A 12,641-nucleotide genomic window follows, 5' to 3' on the forward strand; every position below is an offset into this window, starting at 1 on the left:
CTTTTATGGAGTACAGCATTTTATGTAATACAAAATAATTTCTTCAGAACCACAACCTTTATTGTAAATACACAGATATATATTAAAAATGTCCACATGTTTTTACAAAAAAAAAAAGGAAATACATTTTATATATAGTATGTCACCATTCATTTACAACTTTATGACTTTTTGGGTTTACCTGGCCAAGCTTTGCTAAAATGAAACAGTCCCTGAAGATTAGAACTAGTGTTCCATAGTTTTTCTCAAAGTTCTAGCCTGCCTCTGACCAGGGCTCTTCGGACAGCCGCTTTCAATTCATGGTTTCTCAAACTGTATATTATAGGATTGAGGAAAGGGGTAAGACCTGTATAAACGATAGACAGCATTCTGCACACCAGGAACTCCGTAGTCTTGGGGTGAAAGTAGTTGAAAAACGAAGTCCCGTAAAAGATGAAGACCACTATTAGGTGGGAGATGCAGGTGGAGAAAGCCTTCGTTCTTCCATCTTGAAGTTTAATTCCAAGGACGGTTTTGAAAATATAGACATATGAGAAGATGGTGACCGAGAAGACAACTGCTCCATAAATGGTTGACAAATATAAAAGTAAGTAATTTAGGTACAGATCAGAACATGACAGATAAATAACCTGATACAGCTCACAGAACAACCCCGGGATGATGGGGGAGTCACAGAAAACCAGTCTTAGCAAGCAAAGTGTGTGCATTAAGGAGTAGGCTAACCCAAAAGTCCAGGCACTAAATGCCAACTGAACGCACAAGTAGGTACTAATTATGGTTGTGTAATGTAGAGGATGGCAGATGGCAACGTATCGATCATAGGACATAACCGCTAACAGAAAGACCTCAGTGCAGACAAACCAGGAGAAGAAGAAGACCTGGGTTATACAAGTGGAATATAAAATCACCCTGCTGCCATAAAAAAATTCCACCAACACATGGGAACCAGGAACAAAGGGGGTGAAGATGTCTACAGCTGAGAGGTTTCCCAGGAAAAAGTACATGGGGGACTGCAGGTGGGAGTCCTTGACCACCAGCAAAATGATGAGAAGATTTCCAGCCAGGGACAACACATTAAGAATGAGGAAAAGTGTAAATATCGGGACCCGGGAAAGTGTGAGGTCTGACAAGCCTAGCAAAATAAACTCAGGCTGAGAAGTTTGATTTCCTTTCATAACAGTAACATGCGCAACAACTGCACCCCCATTGTCCAATAGATATTGGTAATTGGGCTTTTCCATGAAAACTCTGTGCGGGGCCTTCACACATCAATTTAATTTAAAACAAATATATCTTTTGGGTATTGCAACATTTTTTTATTTTTTTTTTTAAATGCATTTGCTTGTTTTTTTTCCAGAATTTTGACATATCACGGGATTAGAAGCAGCTAGAACACACACAAAAAAAAAAAAAAAAATCAAGTAAACATATATCCGATGCCCTTGAAACCTCCAATCTATGTACAGTGCCTTGCGAAAGTATTCGGCCCCCTTGAACTTTTCAACCTTTTGTCACATTTAAGGCTTCAAACATAAAGATATAACATTTTTATTTTTTGTGAAGAATCACCAACAAGTGGGACACAATTGTGATGTGGAACGAAATCTTTTGGATATTTTAAACTTTTTTAGCAAATAAAAAACTGAAAAGTGGTGCGTGCAAAATTATTTGGCCCCTTTACTTTCAGTGCAGCAAACTCACTCCAGAAGTTCAGCGAGGATCTCTGAATGAACCAATGTTGTCCTAAATGACTGATGGTGATAAATAGAATCCACCTGTGTGCAATCAAGTCTCTGTATAAATGCACCTGCTGTGTGATAGTCTCAGGGTTCTGTTGAAAGCACAGAGAGCATCATGAAGACCAAGGAACACACCAGGCAGGTCCATAATACTGTTGTGGAGAAGTTTAAAGCTGGATTTGGATACAAAAAGATTTCCCAAGCTTTAAACATCCCAAGGAGCACTGTGCAAGCGATCATTTTGAAATGGAAGGAGTATCAGACCACTGCAAATCTACCAAGACCTGGCCGTCCCTCTAAACTTTCAGCTCAGACAAGGAGAAGACTGATCAGAGATGCAGCCAAGAGGCCCATGATCACTCTGGATGAACTGCAGAGAACTACAGCTGAGATGGGAGAGTCTGTCCATAGGACAACAATCAGTCGTACACTGCACAAATCTGCCCTTTATGGAAGAGTGGCAAGAAGAAAGCCATTTCTCAAAGATATCCATAAAAAGTCTCGTCTAAAGTTTGCCACAAGCCACCTGGGAGACACACCAAACATGTGGAAGAAGGTGCTCTGGTCAGATGAAACCAAAATCCAACTTTTTGTCCACAATGCAAAACGATATGTTTGGCGTAAAAGCAACACAGCTCATCACCCTCAACACACCATCCCCACTGTCACACATGGTGGTGGCAGCATCATGGTTTGGGCCTGCTTTTCTTCAGCAGGGACAGGGAAGATGGTTAAAATTGAGGGGAAGATGGATGCAGCCAAATACAGGACCAGTCTGGATGAAAACCTGTTGGAGTCTGCAAAAGACCTGAAACTGGGACGGAGATTTATCTTCCAACAAGACAACGATCCCAAACATACAGCAAAATCTACAAAGGAATGGTTCACAAATAAACGTATCCAGGTGTTAGAATGGCCAAGTCAAAGTCCAGACCTGAATCCAATCGAGAATCTGTGGAAAGAGCTGAAAACTGCTGTTCACAAACGCTCTCCATCCAACCTCACTGAGCTCCAGCTGTTTTGCAAGGAAGAATGGGCAAGAATTTCAGTCTCTCGATGTGCAAAACTGATAGAGACACCCCAAGCGACTTGCAGCTGTAATCGCAGCAAAAGGCGGCTCTACAAAGTATTAACGCAAAGGGGGCCGAATCATTTTGCACACCCCACTTTTCATTTTTTTTATTAGTTAAAAAAGTTTCAAAAATTCAATAAATTTCATTCCACTTCACAATTGTGTCCCACTTGTTGGTGATTCTTCAGAAAAAAATAAAAATTTTATATCTTTATGTTTGAAGCCTGAAAGGTGGCAAAAGGTTGAAAAGTTCAAGGGGGCCGAATACTTTCGCAAGTCACTGTAAATGCAGCAAGCTGTGGTTTTAAAAGATAGAGAATGATACACATGTGAATTCAATACACCCAATGTGACACTGCGCAATTCCAAATGAGTTAAAACGGCAGCCAACACGCTAAAACAAGGATATTTTTAGCCAAAAATGTGTAAAATACAAATTATCATATACAAAAAAAGGAAAAAATGGAAAAAAAAAATGATGTATATGTATAAGAGAGTATGTGAGAAACCCTCTATAACATTAAATACACCCAAGCATTTATACAAACATTGACTTATTGTAAAAATAATCCATGAAGTGATTAAATATAGTCCATATCACAAATCCGTTGTGCATGGAATGAAGCCCCAAAAAGAACTAAGAATAATCTGAGGAACCTCCAAGAAAAGGTGCATCCAACAAATTCCTCGCTGTGCTGATACCGTCACCATTAGGGATGAGCCGAACACCCCCCGGATCGGTTCGCACCAGAACTTTTGAACGGACCCCGCGTTCGAAACGAACGTTAGAACCCCATTGAAGTCTATGGGACTCGAACGTTCGAAATGGAAAGTGCTAATTTTAACGGCTGATATGCAAGATACTATCCTAAAAAGGGTTTGGGGACCTGGCTCCTGCCTCAGGGGACATGGGTCAATGCAAAAAAAGGTTTTAAAAACGGCCGTTTTGGCGGGAGCACTGATTTTAATGACAATTAAAGTGAAAAAAAAAAGTGAAATATTCCTTTAAATATGGTGCCTGGGGGGTGTCTGTAGTATGCCTGTGAAGTGCCACGTGTTTCCCGTGTTTAGAACAGTCCCTGCACAAAATGACATTAAACGGAAATAACACCATTTAAAACTGCTTGCGGTTTTAATGTTATATCTGGTTCCTGCAATATGGTTGAAAATCATTGAGAAAAATGGCATGGGTAGCCCTCCCTGCCCATTACCAGCCCCTTTAGGTCTTGTACGCATATTAAGAGGAACCCCGTACCCATATTAAAAAAAGGAAATGCGTGTGGCCCCCAGGCCCTATATACTCAGAACAGCAGAATACAGGCGGTGCAAACAAGACAGGGACTGTGTAGGTTTGTTGTGTTAAGTTGAATCTGTTTGTAATTTTCAACTGGTACATTTTTAAAGTGTAGCTCCAGTCAAAAAAACTATTTTTAAGCTTTTTGGAAAACATAGGGAAGAGTTATCACCCCTGTATAATTTGTTTTGTCGTCCATCTTTTTTCATCTCACTTGCTGTTGTCTCCTTCCGTCTGCAAGTAGGAGATGTTTGTAAATTGGATGTTTGAAAGTAGGGGCCTGCCCTATATGCTCTGCAGAAATGGCGGAACAAGGTGTTGGTTTTGCCACAACATTGTAATCCCTCAAAGTGACTCTTGGTGGGCGCTGGAGCGCCCTGCTGTGAACGATTATATCAAGAATTGTAATTACATGCCATTGTTGAACAGTGGTAGAAAAATTGACCTTTGGTGGTTGTGGTGCTGGTGCCACAACACTATAAGTCCTCACCGTTACTCTGGGTGGGCACAGGAAGGGGCCCTCCTGTGAAATATTATATCAAGAATTGTAATTACATGTCCCTGTTAAACAGGGGCAGAAAAATTGGGCCTTAGGCACTGGTGCCATCACACTGCAACCTCTGCCATACACTCTAGTTTTATTGCAGGAATTAGCCCTGCTGCAAAGCATTGCATCAAAAATTGTACTTAAACGCCCCTGTTAATCAGGGGCAGAAAAATTGGGCCTTAGGTACTGGTGCTGGTGCCACCACACTCCAACCTCTGCCATATACTCTAGTTTTATTGCAGGAATTAGCCCTGCTGCAAAGCATTGCATCAAAAATTGTAATTAAACGCCCCTGTTAAACAGGGGCAGAAAAATTGGGCTGCTGGCATCACCCAGAACCAAAAATGTTCTTCCAACATATCAGCGGAGGAGGAAGAGGATAGACAATCAACATAACAGGACAGTCACTCAGCATCAGCATAGGCAGTCTTGAAGGGATGTGGTATTTCAAAAAAAAATATTCGGTTACATCAGCTTCAGGTGCTTGGTAGCTGTGGGTGATCCAAGACTGATTCATCTTGATGAAGGTCAGTCGATCAACTGATTCGGTGGACAGGCGCACCCTGTGATCGGTAACAAAGCCACCAGCAGCACTGAAGGTGCGTTCCGAAAGAACGCTGGATGCAGGACAAGCCAGTAGCTCAATTGCATACTGTGCAAGCTCTGGCCAGTGATCCATCCTCAAGACCCAGTAAGCCAGAGGATTTTCAGTGGGAAAGGTGTCCAAGTCTGACCTTGCCCCTAGGTATTCCTGCACCATGTAAATTAGACGCTGGCGATGGTTGCTGGAACCAATCATACCTTGGGGCTGCGGACTAAAAAATTGTCTGAAAGCATCAGTCAGACGGCCACCTTCTCCACCGCTCCTTCTGACTGATGCCTCAGCAACACGTTGTCCAGGACCAGGAGTTTGTAACCTCCCAGTCTCTGGGAACGCGTTGCACAGACCTTTCTGCAAGGCCTCCCGGAGATGTCTCATCCTCTGCTCCCTCTGCGATGGCAAGATAAGGTCGGCAACCTTAGGCCGCATACACACGCGCGGACTGTTCGCCCAACTTTGTCCGTCCAACAGTTTCGGCAAACAGTCCGCTCAAACTTAGCATGGACGGACATGGCCACACACGACGGACGAACAGTTTGCTGAAACCGTGCGCGATGACGTGAACGGCACGTATGACGGGACGAAAAATACGACGTCCTATACACTGCATTATAGCTTTCGGCGTGAAAATCCTTTCTGAGCATGCGCGCAACTTTGTTTGACGAACAAGCCTACACACGGGCGGACTGTTCGCTCAAACAAGGTTTCAGCGGACAGTTTTTCGGAATTTCCGAAAAACCTTGTCCGTCCAACTGTCCGCTGAAACTGTCCGCTGAAAGCCCACACACGAGCGGACTGTCCGCCCAAACACTGTTCAGCGGACAAAGTTGGGCGAACAGTCCGCCCGTGTGTACGCGGCCTTACCCTTGTACCGTGGATCAAGGAGAGTGGCCAGCCAGTAATGGTCCCTCTCCTTGATCCGAAGAATACGAGGATCCTTCCGCAGGCTTTGCAGGATCAGGGAGGCCATGCAGCGTAGGTTAGCTGAGGCATTCGGTCCGGAGTCCTCTGGGTCACTAAGGACAACATGATCCGCAGCTACCTCCTCCCAGCCACGTACAAGTCCACGTGTTTCTTGGAACTGTAAATCATCCCTATAAGACTGCTGCTGCTGATGCTGATGCTGAGTGCCAGCCTCCACCTCCATGCTGACACAATCATCCTCCTCCTCCTCCTCTTCCTCCTCCTCACCCTCTTCCTGTGTGATGGGTGGCACAGCAGGAACACTGTCTGGATAAAGGGGGCCTTGAGAGGCAAGGAAGTCCTCCTCTTCCTGCCTCTGTTCTGCCTCAAGTGCCCTGTCCATTATTCCACGCAGCGTATGCTCCAAGAGGTGGACAAGAGGTACAGTGTCACTGATGCATGCACTGTCACTGCTCACCATCCTTGTGGCCTCCTCAAACGGTGACAGGACAGTGCATGCATCCCTGATCATGCCCCACTGGCGTGGTGAGAAAAAACCAAGCTCCCCTGACCCTGTCCTGGTGCCGTAGTCGCACAGGTACTCATTGATGGCCCTCTGCTGTGTGTGCAGCCGCTGCAGCATGGCCAATGTTGAGTTCCATCTGGTGGGCATGTCACATATAAGGCGGTTCTTGGGCAGGTTCAACTCCTTTTGGAGCTCAGCCAGCCGAGCACAGGCATTAAATGATCGGCGAAAATGCACACAGACTTTCCTGGCCTGCTTCAGGACATCATGTAAGCCGGGGTACCTGCCCAAGAACCGCTGCACCACCAGGTTAAGGACGTGAGCTACACAGGGCACATGGGTCAGTTGTCCCTGTCGGAGGGCGGAGAGGAGGTTGGTGCCATTGTCGCAAACCACCATTCCTGGCTTAAGCTGGCGTGGCGTCAACCACCTCTCGGCCTGCCCCTGCAGAGCTGACAAAACATCCGCCCCAGTGTGGCTCCTGTCCCCCAAACAAACCAGCGCAAGCACGGCATGGCATCGTTTTGCCTGCGTACTTGCGTAGCCCCTGGAACGCCTACGGAGCACCGCTGGTTCTGAGGACAGAGCACTGGAAGAGGCCATGGAGGAAGAAGAAGAGGAGGGGGTGGAGGAGAGAGGTGTGTCACAACCAATAGCAGCATTTTGGAGGCGTGGTGGCGGAACAACCTCCAACACTACTGCACCTTGTCCTGCATCCTTCCCAGCAGCCAGAGTGACCCAATGGGCCGTGAAAGACAGGTAACGTCCCTGTCCATGCCTGCTGGACCATGAGTCAGCGGTAATATGCACCTTACCACTGACCGCCCTGTCCAGCGAGGCAAGGACATTGCCTTCCACATGCCGGTAGAGAGCCGGAATCGCCTTCCGTGAGAAAAAGTGGCGTTTGGGGACCTGCCACTGAGGAACCGCACATTGTACAAACTCACGGAAGGGGGCCGAGTCTACCAACTGAAAAGGCAGCAGTTGAAGTGCTAGCAATTTAGCCAAGCTAGCATTCAACCGCTGGGCATGTGGATGGCTGGGAGTAAACTTCTTCCGCCGGTCCAGCAGCTGGGGCAGGGACATTTGCCATCTATAATCGGATGTGGATGTACCACTAGCAGAGTTCCCGGAAGCACTTGGCTGTGACACACCTAATTCTACACCTTCATTCCTCTCAGAGCAGGTTTCAGAGAGGACTGAAGGTCTAGTGGGGTTGGAGATGCCAGCTGATGAGGAGCAAGGAGAGGTCCGCTTTGTTCTTTGGTGTGGGTCTTTGAGGTACGCTTGCCAATGAGCTGCATGGCAGGTCAACATATGTCTGGTCAAGCATGTGGTGCCCAAGCGGCTTATGTTTTGGCCACGTGAGATACGCTTGAGACATATGTTGCAAATAGCAGCGGTGCGATCTGATGCACTCGTCTCAAAAAAGGCCCACACCAAAGAACTTTTAGAATAACGCGCAGAGGAAGCGCTCTGCGCAGGCGGAGCTCTGCGGTGTGATTCAGTTGGTGTGCTGCCCCTAAGCTGACCCCCGGAGGGCATCCTGCCTCGTTGGACATGTGCCTCCTCCTCCTCCTCCCTCCTTCCAGGCACCCACGTGGAGTCAGTGCCCTCATCATCCCCTCCCTCTTCATCGCTGTAGCAAACCTGGCAGTATGCTGCAGCTTGTGGAACATGACTGTCAGATTGCTGTCCTTCTTGAGCATCCCCTCTCTCTGCGCTCACGCTACTGCCTTCCTCTAGCTGAGTGTCATCATCAGAGCCCACCAAACACTGGGCATCCTCCTGGAGCATGTACCCAACACTCTGCTCAAAGAGTTCAGGAGACTCCTCAGGAGGACGTGGTGGGTCTAGGGAAGGAGTCACTGATGATGACATTGAGAGGAGGGAAGACGATGTGTTGGCAGCTGCTTTGCTACTACCCTGAGACTGGGTGAGAGAGGATGAGGAGGATGAAGAGGGCTTGGTCATCCACTCTACCAAGTCGTTGGCATGTTGCGGTTCAACATGTCCAGCTGCAGAAAAGAAGGACAAGCATGTCCCATGGCCACGTGCTGATGACAATGCACCGCGTCCACGACCAGCACTGTTGTCTCTAGACACAGAGTCTGCTTGCCCTCTTTTATCGGCTCGCGCCTGTCTGCCTCTCCTTGCTGGCCTTCCAGACATGGTAATGGCCTGAAGGGAGTTGGGTAAAACAGTAGTTGGGTAGTTTATATTGTGCTTGAGGCACACAACACCCACTAACTCCTGCAGATGCCTTTTTTATAGAACAGCAGAGATAAAGGGGTATATACAGATGTATACTGTGCTGTGCTGGAAGCACACACAACTTCCAATAACTCCTGCAGATGACAATTGGGCCCAAATAGAGAACAGCTATGTAGGTGGATATAGTGGTATGTACTGGGTACAGAGCACGCAGACAGCACACACTATCTCCTGACACTACTGACTGCAAGCTCTATTATTAAAGATGGACCACTAGCTATATAGGTGAGGTGAATATAGTGGTGTATACTGCAGTCAGGGCACAGACAATAACCACTACACAAGAGCAAGATAGGAAATCAGCCAAAAACGATTGGTGTGTAACTGTGTTGAAGGTACACAGAACACCCACTGCTTCAGATGCCAACACACTACACGAGGCCGCCTCAAAGGCGGCCTTATATAGTGTGGGGCGTGCACTACACAGCCTGAGCTATGATTGGCCACAGGCAGGACGCCCGTGGCCAATCATGGCTCTCCTCGCTGCTGGCGCTGCGATTGGCCAAGCATGCGGGGTCACAGTGCATGCTTGGCCAATCATGAGCCAGCAATGCACTGCGCCATCGCAGTGCATTGTGGGCCACACAAATTTTGCCGCGAACGGCCCAAACGTTCGGAATTCGCCGAACGCCCGAACGACCAATGTTCGAGTCGAACATACGTTCGACTCGAACACGAAGCTCATCCCTAGTCACCATAAAGAATGCAGGCTTACCAGACATTCATGACCCAATTAAACATACGTTCAAGGGGGTCACAAACCGTTTATTGCTCCAGGTTCTGGGGCGCTGGCTTGGCGATCTCTGATCTAATGGGTCTCACTATGGAAGTAGCCCTTTCTCCAATGCTTGAGCATGTGTGGTTACAATATTTGAAGAGACATCTCCGACATCAACCAAAATTAGCATGTAATGGAAGGATAAAGCCAAAATAGCATAATACCGTTTAAAATAAAAAATGTAATAAAAATAAAGTAATGAACTCACATTTACGTAGTCATTAAGAAGCATATCAATAAAAAGTAGGCAGTGGTAGAGTCTTACCAACGCGTTTCGTCCTCTAGGACATCATCTGGGGGTATCATACGGACGAAACACGTTTGAAAAAAATATAGTAAATGTAGTTGGAACTCCGCTTTAAGTAACTAAAATAAAATAATACAAATCTAATCAGCTCTTTTATGTGTATTAGATTTTCCTATTGTCATTATATTTATTGTGAGCACTCCTAATTAATACGATAACCTTACAATAATTTATAAAGTGAATACATAAAGAATAACAGCATTATTTTTATTTTGTTTTTTGTTTCTTTGTTTTTACTTAAAAAAGAATACTTACATTGTTAAGTTCTCAGCGGCAAGCAGACCTTTACTTGGACATTTCATAACAAAGTGAAACCTGCAACAACTACCCAAGAGGTGACGTAATAGAAATGTAACATAACATATCCGGCAAGTCAGAGTTTAGTTTAAAGTGATTGTAAAGTTTTTTTTTTTTTTTTTTTTTTAATAACAAGCATGTTATACTTACCTCCTCTATGCAGTGGATTTTCACAGAGTAGCCCGGATCCTCCTCTTCTTGGGTCCCTCTTTGGTGCTCCTGGCCCCTCCCTTCTGGTGAGTGCCCCCACAGCAAGCAGCTTGCTATAGAGACACCCGAGCCATTCAGACACGCAGCTGTGGTTCAGCCGTGCCCCCTCTCTCTCCTGATTGGCTAACTGACTTTGATTGAGAGAAGCAGGAGCTAACAGCACCACTGCTGTGTCTCAGCCAATCAGAAGTGAGAGTCCCGGATGGCCGAGGGACTCGTGGGCATCACTGGACAGAGATGGGGCTCAGGTAACTTTTAGGGGGGCTGAGGAAGGCCGCTGCACACAGAAGATTTGTTATCTTAATGCGCAGAATGCACCTTCTGCCTTTACAACCCCTTTAACCACTTAAGGACCGCCGCACGGCAATGTACGTCGGCACAATGGCACCGACAGGCACAAGCACATACATGTACGGGTCCAATCGGACTCCCTCCTGCTGGCTGCAGTGGTCCATTTTGCTTCAGGAGCGATCCAGGATGAGGGGATGGCCATCCCCTCTTGATCGCTCCTGGCGAATGAGAAGTTTCCCCCGCCTGTGTAGTGTAAACACAGGCAGGGAGGAAGTTATGTCATTCTCCTCGGGGCGGTCTTTTTGACTGGACTGCGAGGAGAACACAATAGTAAGTGCCCCAAACACTACACTGACATGTAGGTACACATAGGTACACAAATTTCACCCCCTTTTGCCAGTGTCACTAAGCAATCATTTTTCTGATCGCTGCATTAGTGTCACTGTTGCCGCTGGGTAGCTAGTTATTTTTTATGTTCACCGCCAGGTTTTTATAGCATTAGGTACCCCCATATACTACCTAATAAAGATTTTAACCCCCTGATTGCCCCTAGAGTTAACCCTTTCACCAGCGATCACCATATAAGTGCCACTGGTGACGCTGGTTAGCCAGTTAGTTATTTAGGTTCCCTGTCAGGTTTTTATATAGCGCCAGGGACCCCCATATACTACCTAATAAGGATTTGAACCCCCTGATTGCCCCTAGTTAACCCTTTCACCAGTGATCACCGTATAAGTGTTACGGGTGACTCTGGTTAGTTAGTTTGCTTTTTATAGCATCAGGGCACCCACCATTTATTACCCAATAAAGGTTTAACCCCCTGATCACCCGGAGGGTGATATCAATTGGGTTTTAGGGTCAGGGTCTGCGTCGCCCCAGGCAGAGCTAGGTAAGTGTCAGTACTGCTAACACCCACGCGCAAAGCATAAACCTCCCGTAGTGGTATAGAATCTGAACAGATCAATATCTGATCTGATCAGATCTATACTAGCGTCCCCAGCAGTTCAGGGTTCCAAAATAACGCATTGTTAGCGGGATCAGCCCAGATACCTGCTAGCACCTGCGTTTTGCCCCTCCGTCCAGCCCACCCAAGTGCAGTATCGATCGATCACTGTCACTTACAAAACACTAAACACATAACTGCAGCGATCGCAGAGTCAGGCCTGATCCCTGCCATCGCTAACAGTTTTTTTTGGTAGCGTTTTATATTTAAATCCGGAAGGCCGGACTTGGTTTTCGGGGTGCCGTATGTGGCTAGGCTCCCAAAAAGTCCCCCACATGTGGTATCCCCGTACTCGGGAGAAGCAGCAGAATTTATTTTGGGGTGTAATTTCACTTATGCCCATAGCATGTGTGAGCAATATATCATTTAGTGACAACTTTGTGCAAAAAAAAAAAAGTTTGTAATATTCCCGCAACTTGTGGCAAAATATAAAATATTCCATGGACTCAACATGCCTCTCAGTAAATAGCTTGGGGTGTCTACTTTCCAAAATTGGGTCATTTGGGGGGGGGGGGGGTTTGTGCTATTTTGGCATTTTATGGCCTTCGAAACTGTGATAGGTAGTGAGGAGTGAAATCAAAAATTTGCACCCTTAGAAATCCTGAAGGCAGTGATTGGTTTTTGGGGTCCCTTACGCGGCTAGACTCCCAAAAAGTCCCACATATGTGGTATCCCCATACTCAGGAGAAGTAGCAGAATATATTTTGGGGTGCAATTCCACATATAATTATGGCATGTGTGAGCAATATATCATTTAATGACAACTTTTTGTAAACTTTTTTTTCTTTTTTTGTGTCAT

General features: G+C 46.3%; 1 protein-coding gene across 1 annotated transcript in view; it reads right to left on the reverse strand.

Moving 5' to 3' along the window:
- Positions 1–209: 209 nt before the first annotated feature.
- LOC143925312 (olfactory receptor 1G1-like) overlaps positions 210–12,641 on the reverse strand; it is a 16,288-nt gene continuing 3,856 nt past the window's right edge. Inside the window, exon 2 of the mRNA XM_077449893.1 lies at positions 210–1,387. Within this exon, the coding sequence (XP_077306019.1) occupies positions 246–1,241 (996 nt within the window). The 5' untranslated portion in view covers positions 1,242–1,387 and the 3' untranslated portion in view covers positions 210–245. The remainder of the gene's footprint in view (positions 1,388–12,641) is intronic.

The sequence above is a fragment of the Lithobates pipiens genome, unplaced genomic scaffold, assembly GCF_037356315.1.
Source record: "Lithobates pipiens isolate NorthernLeopardFrog02 unplaced genomic scaffold, aLitPip1_a1.2 Scaffold_22, whole genome shotgun sequence".
Classification (NCBI taxonomy): Eukaryota; Metazoa; Chordata; class Amphibia; order Anura; family Ranidae; genus Lithobates; species Lithobates pipiens.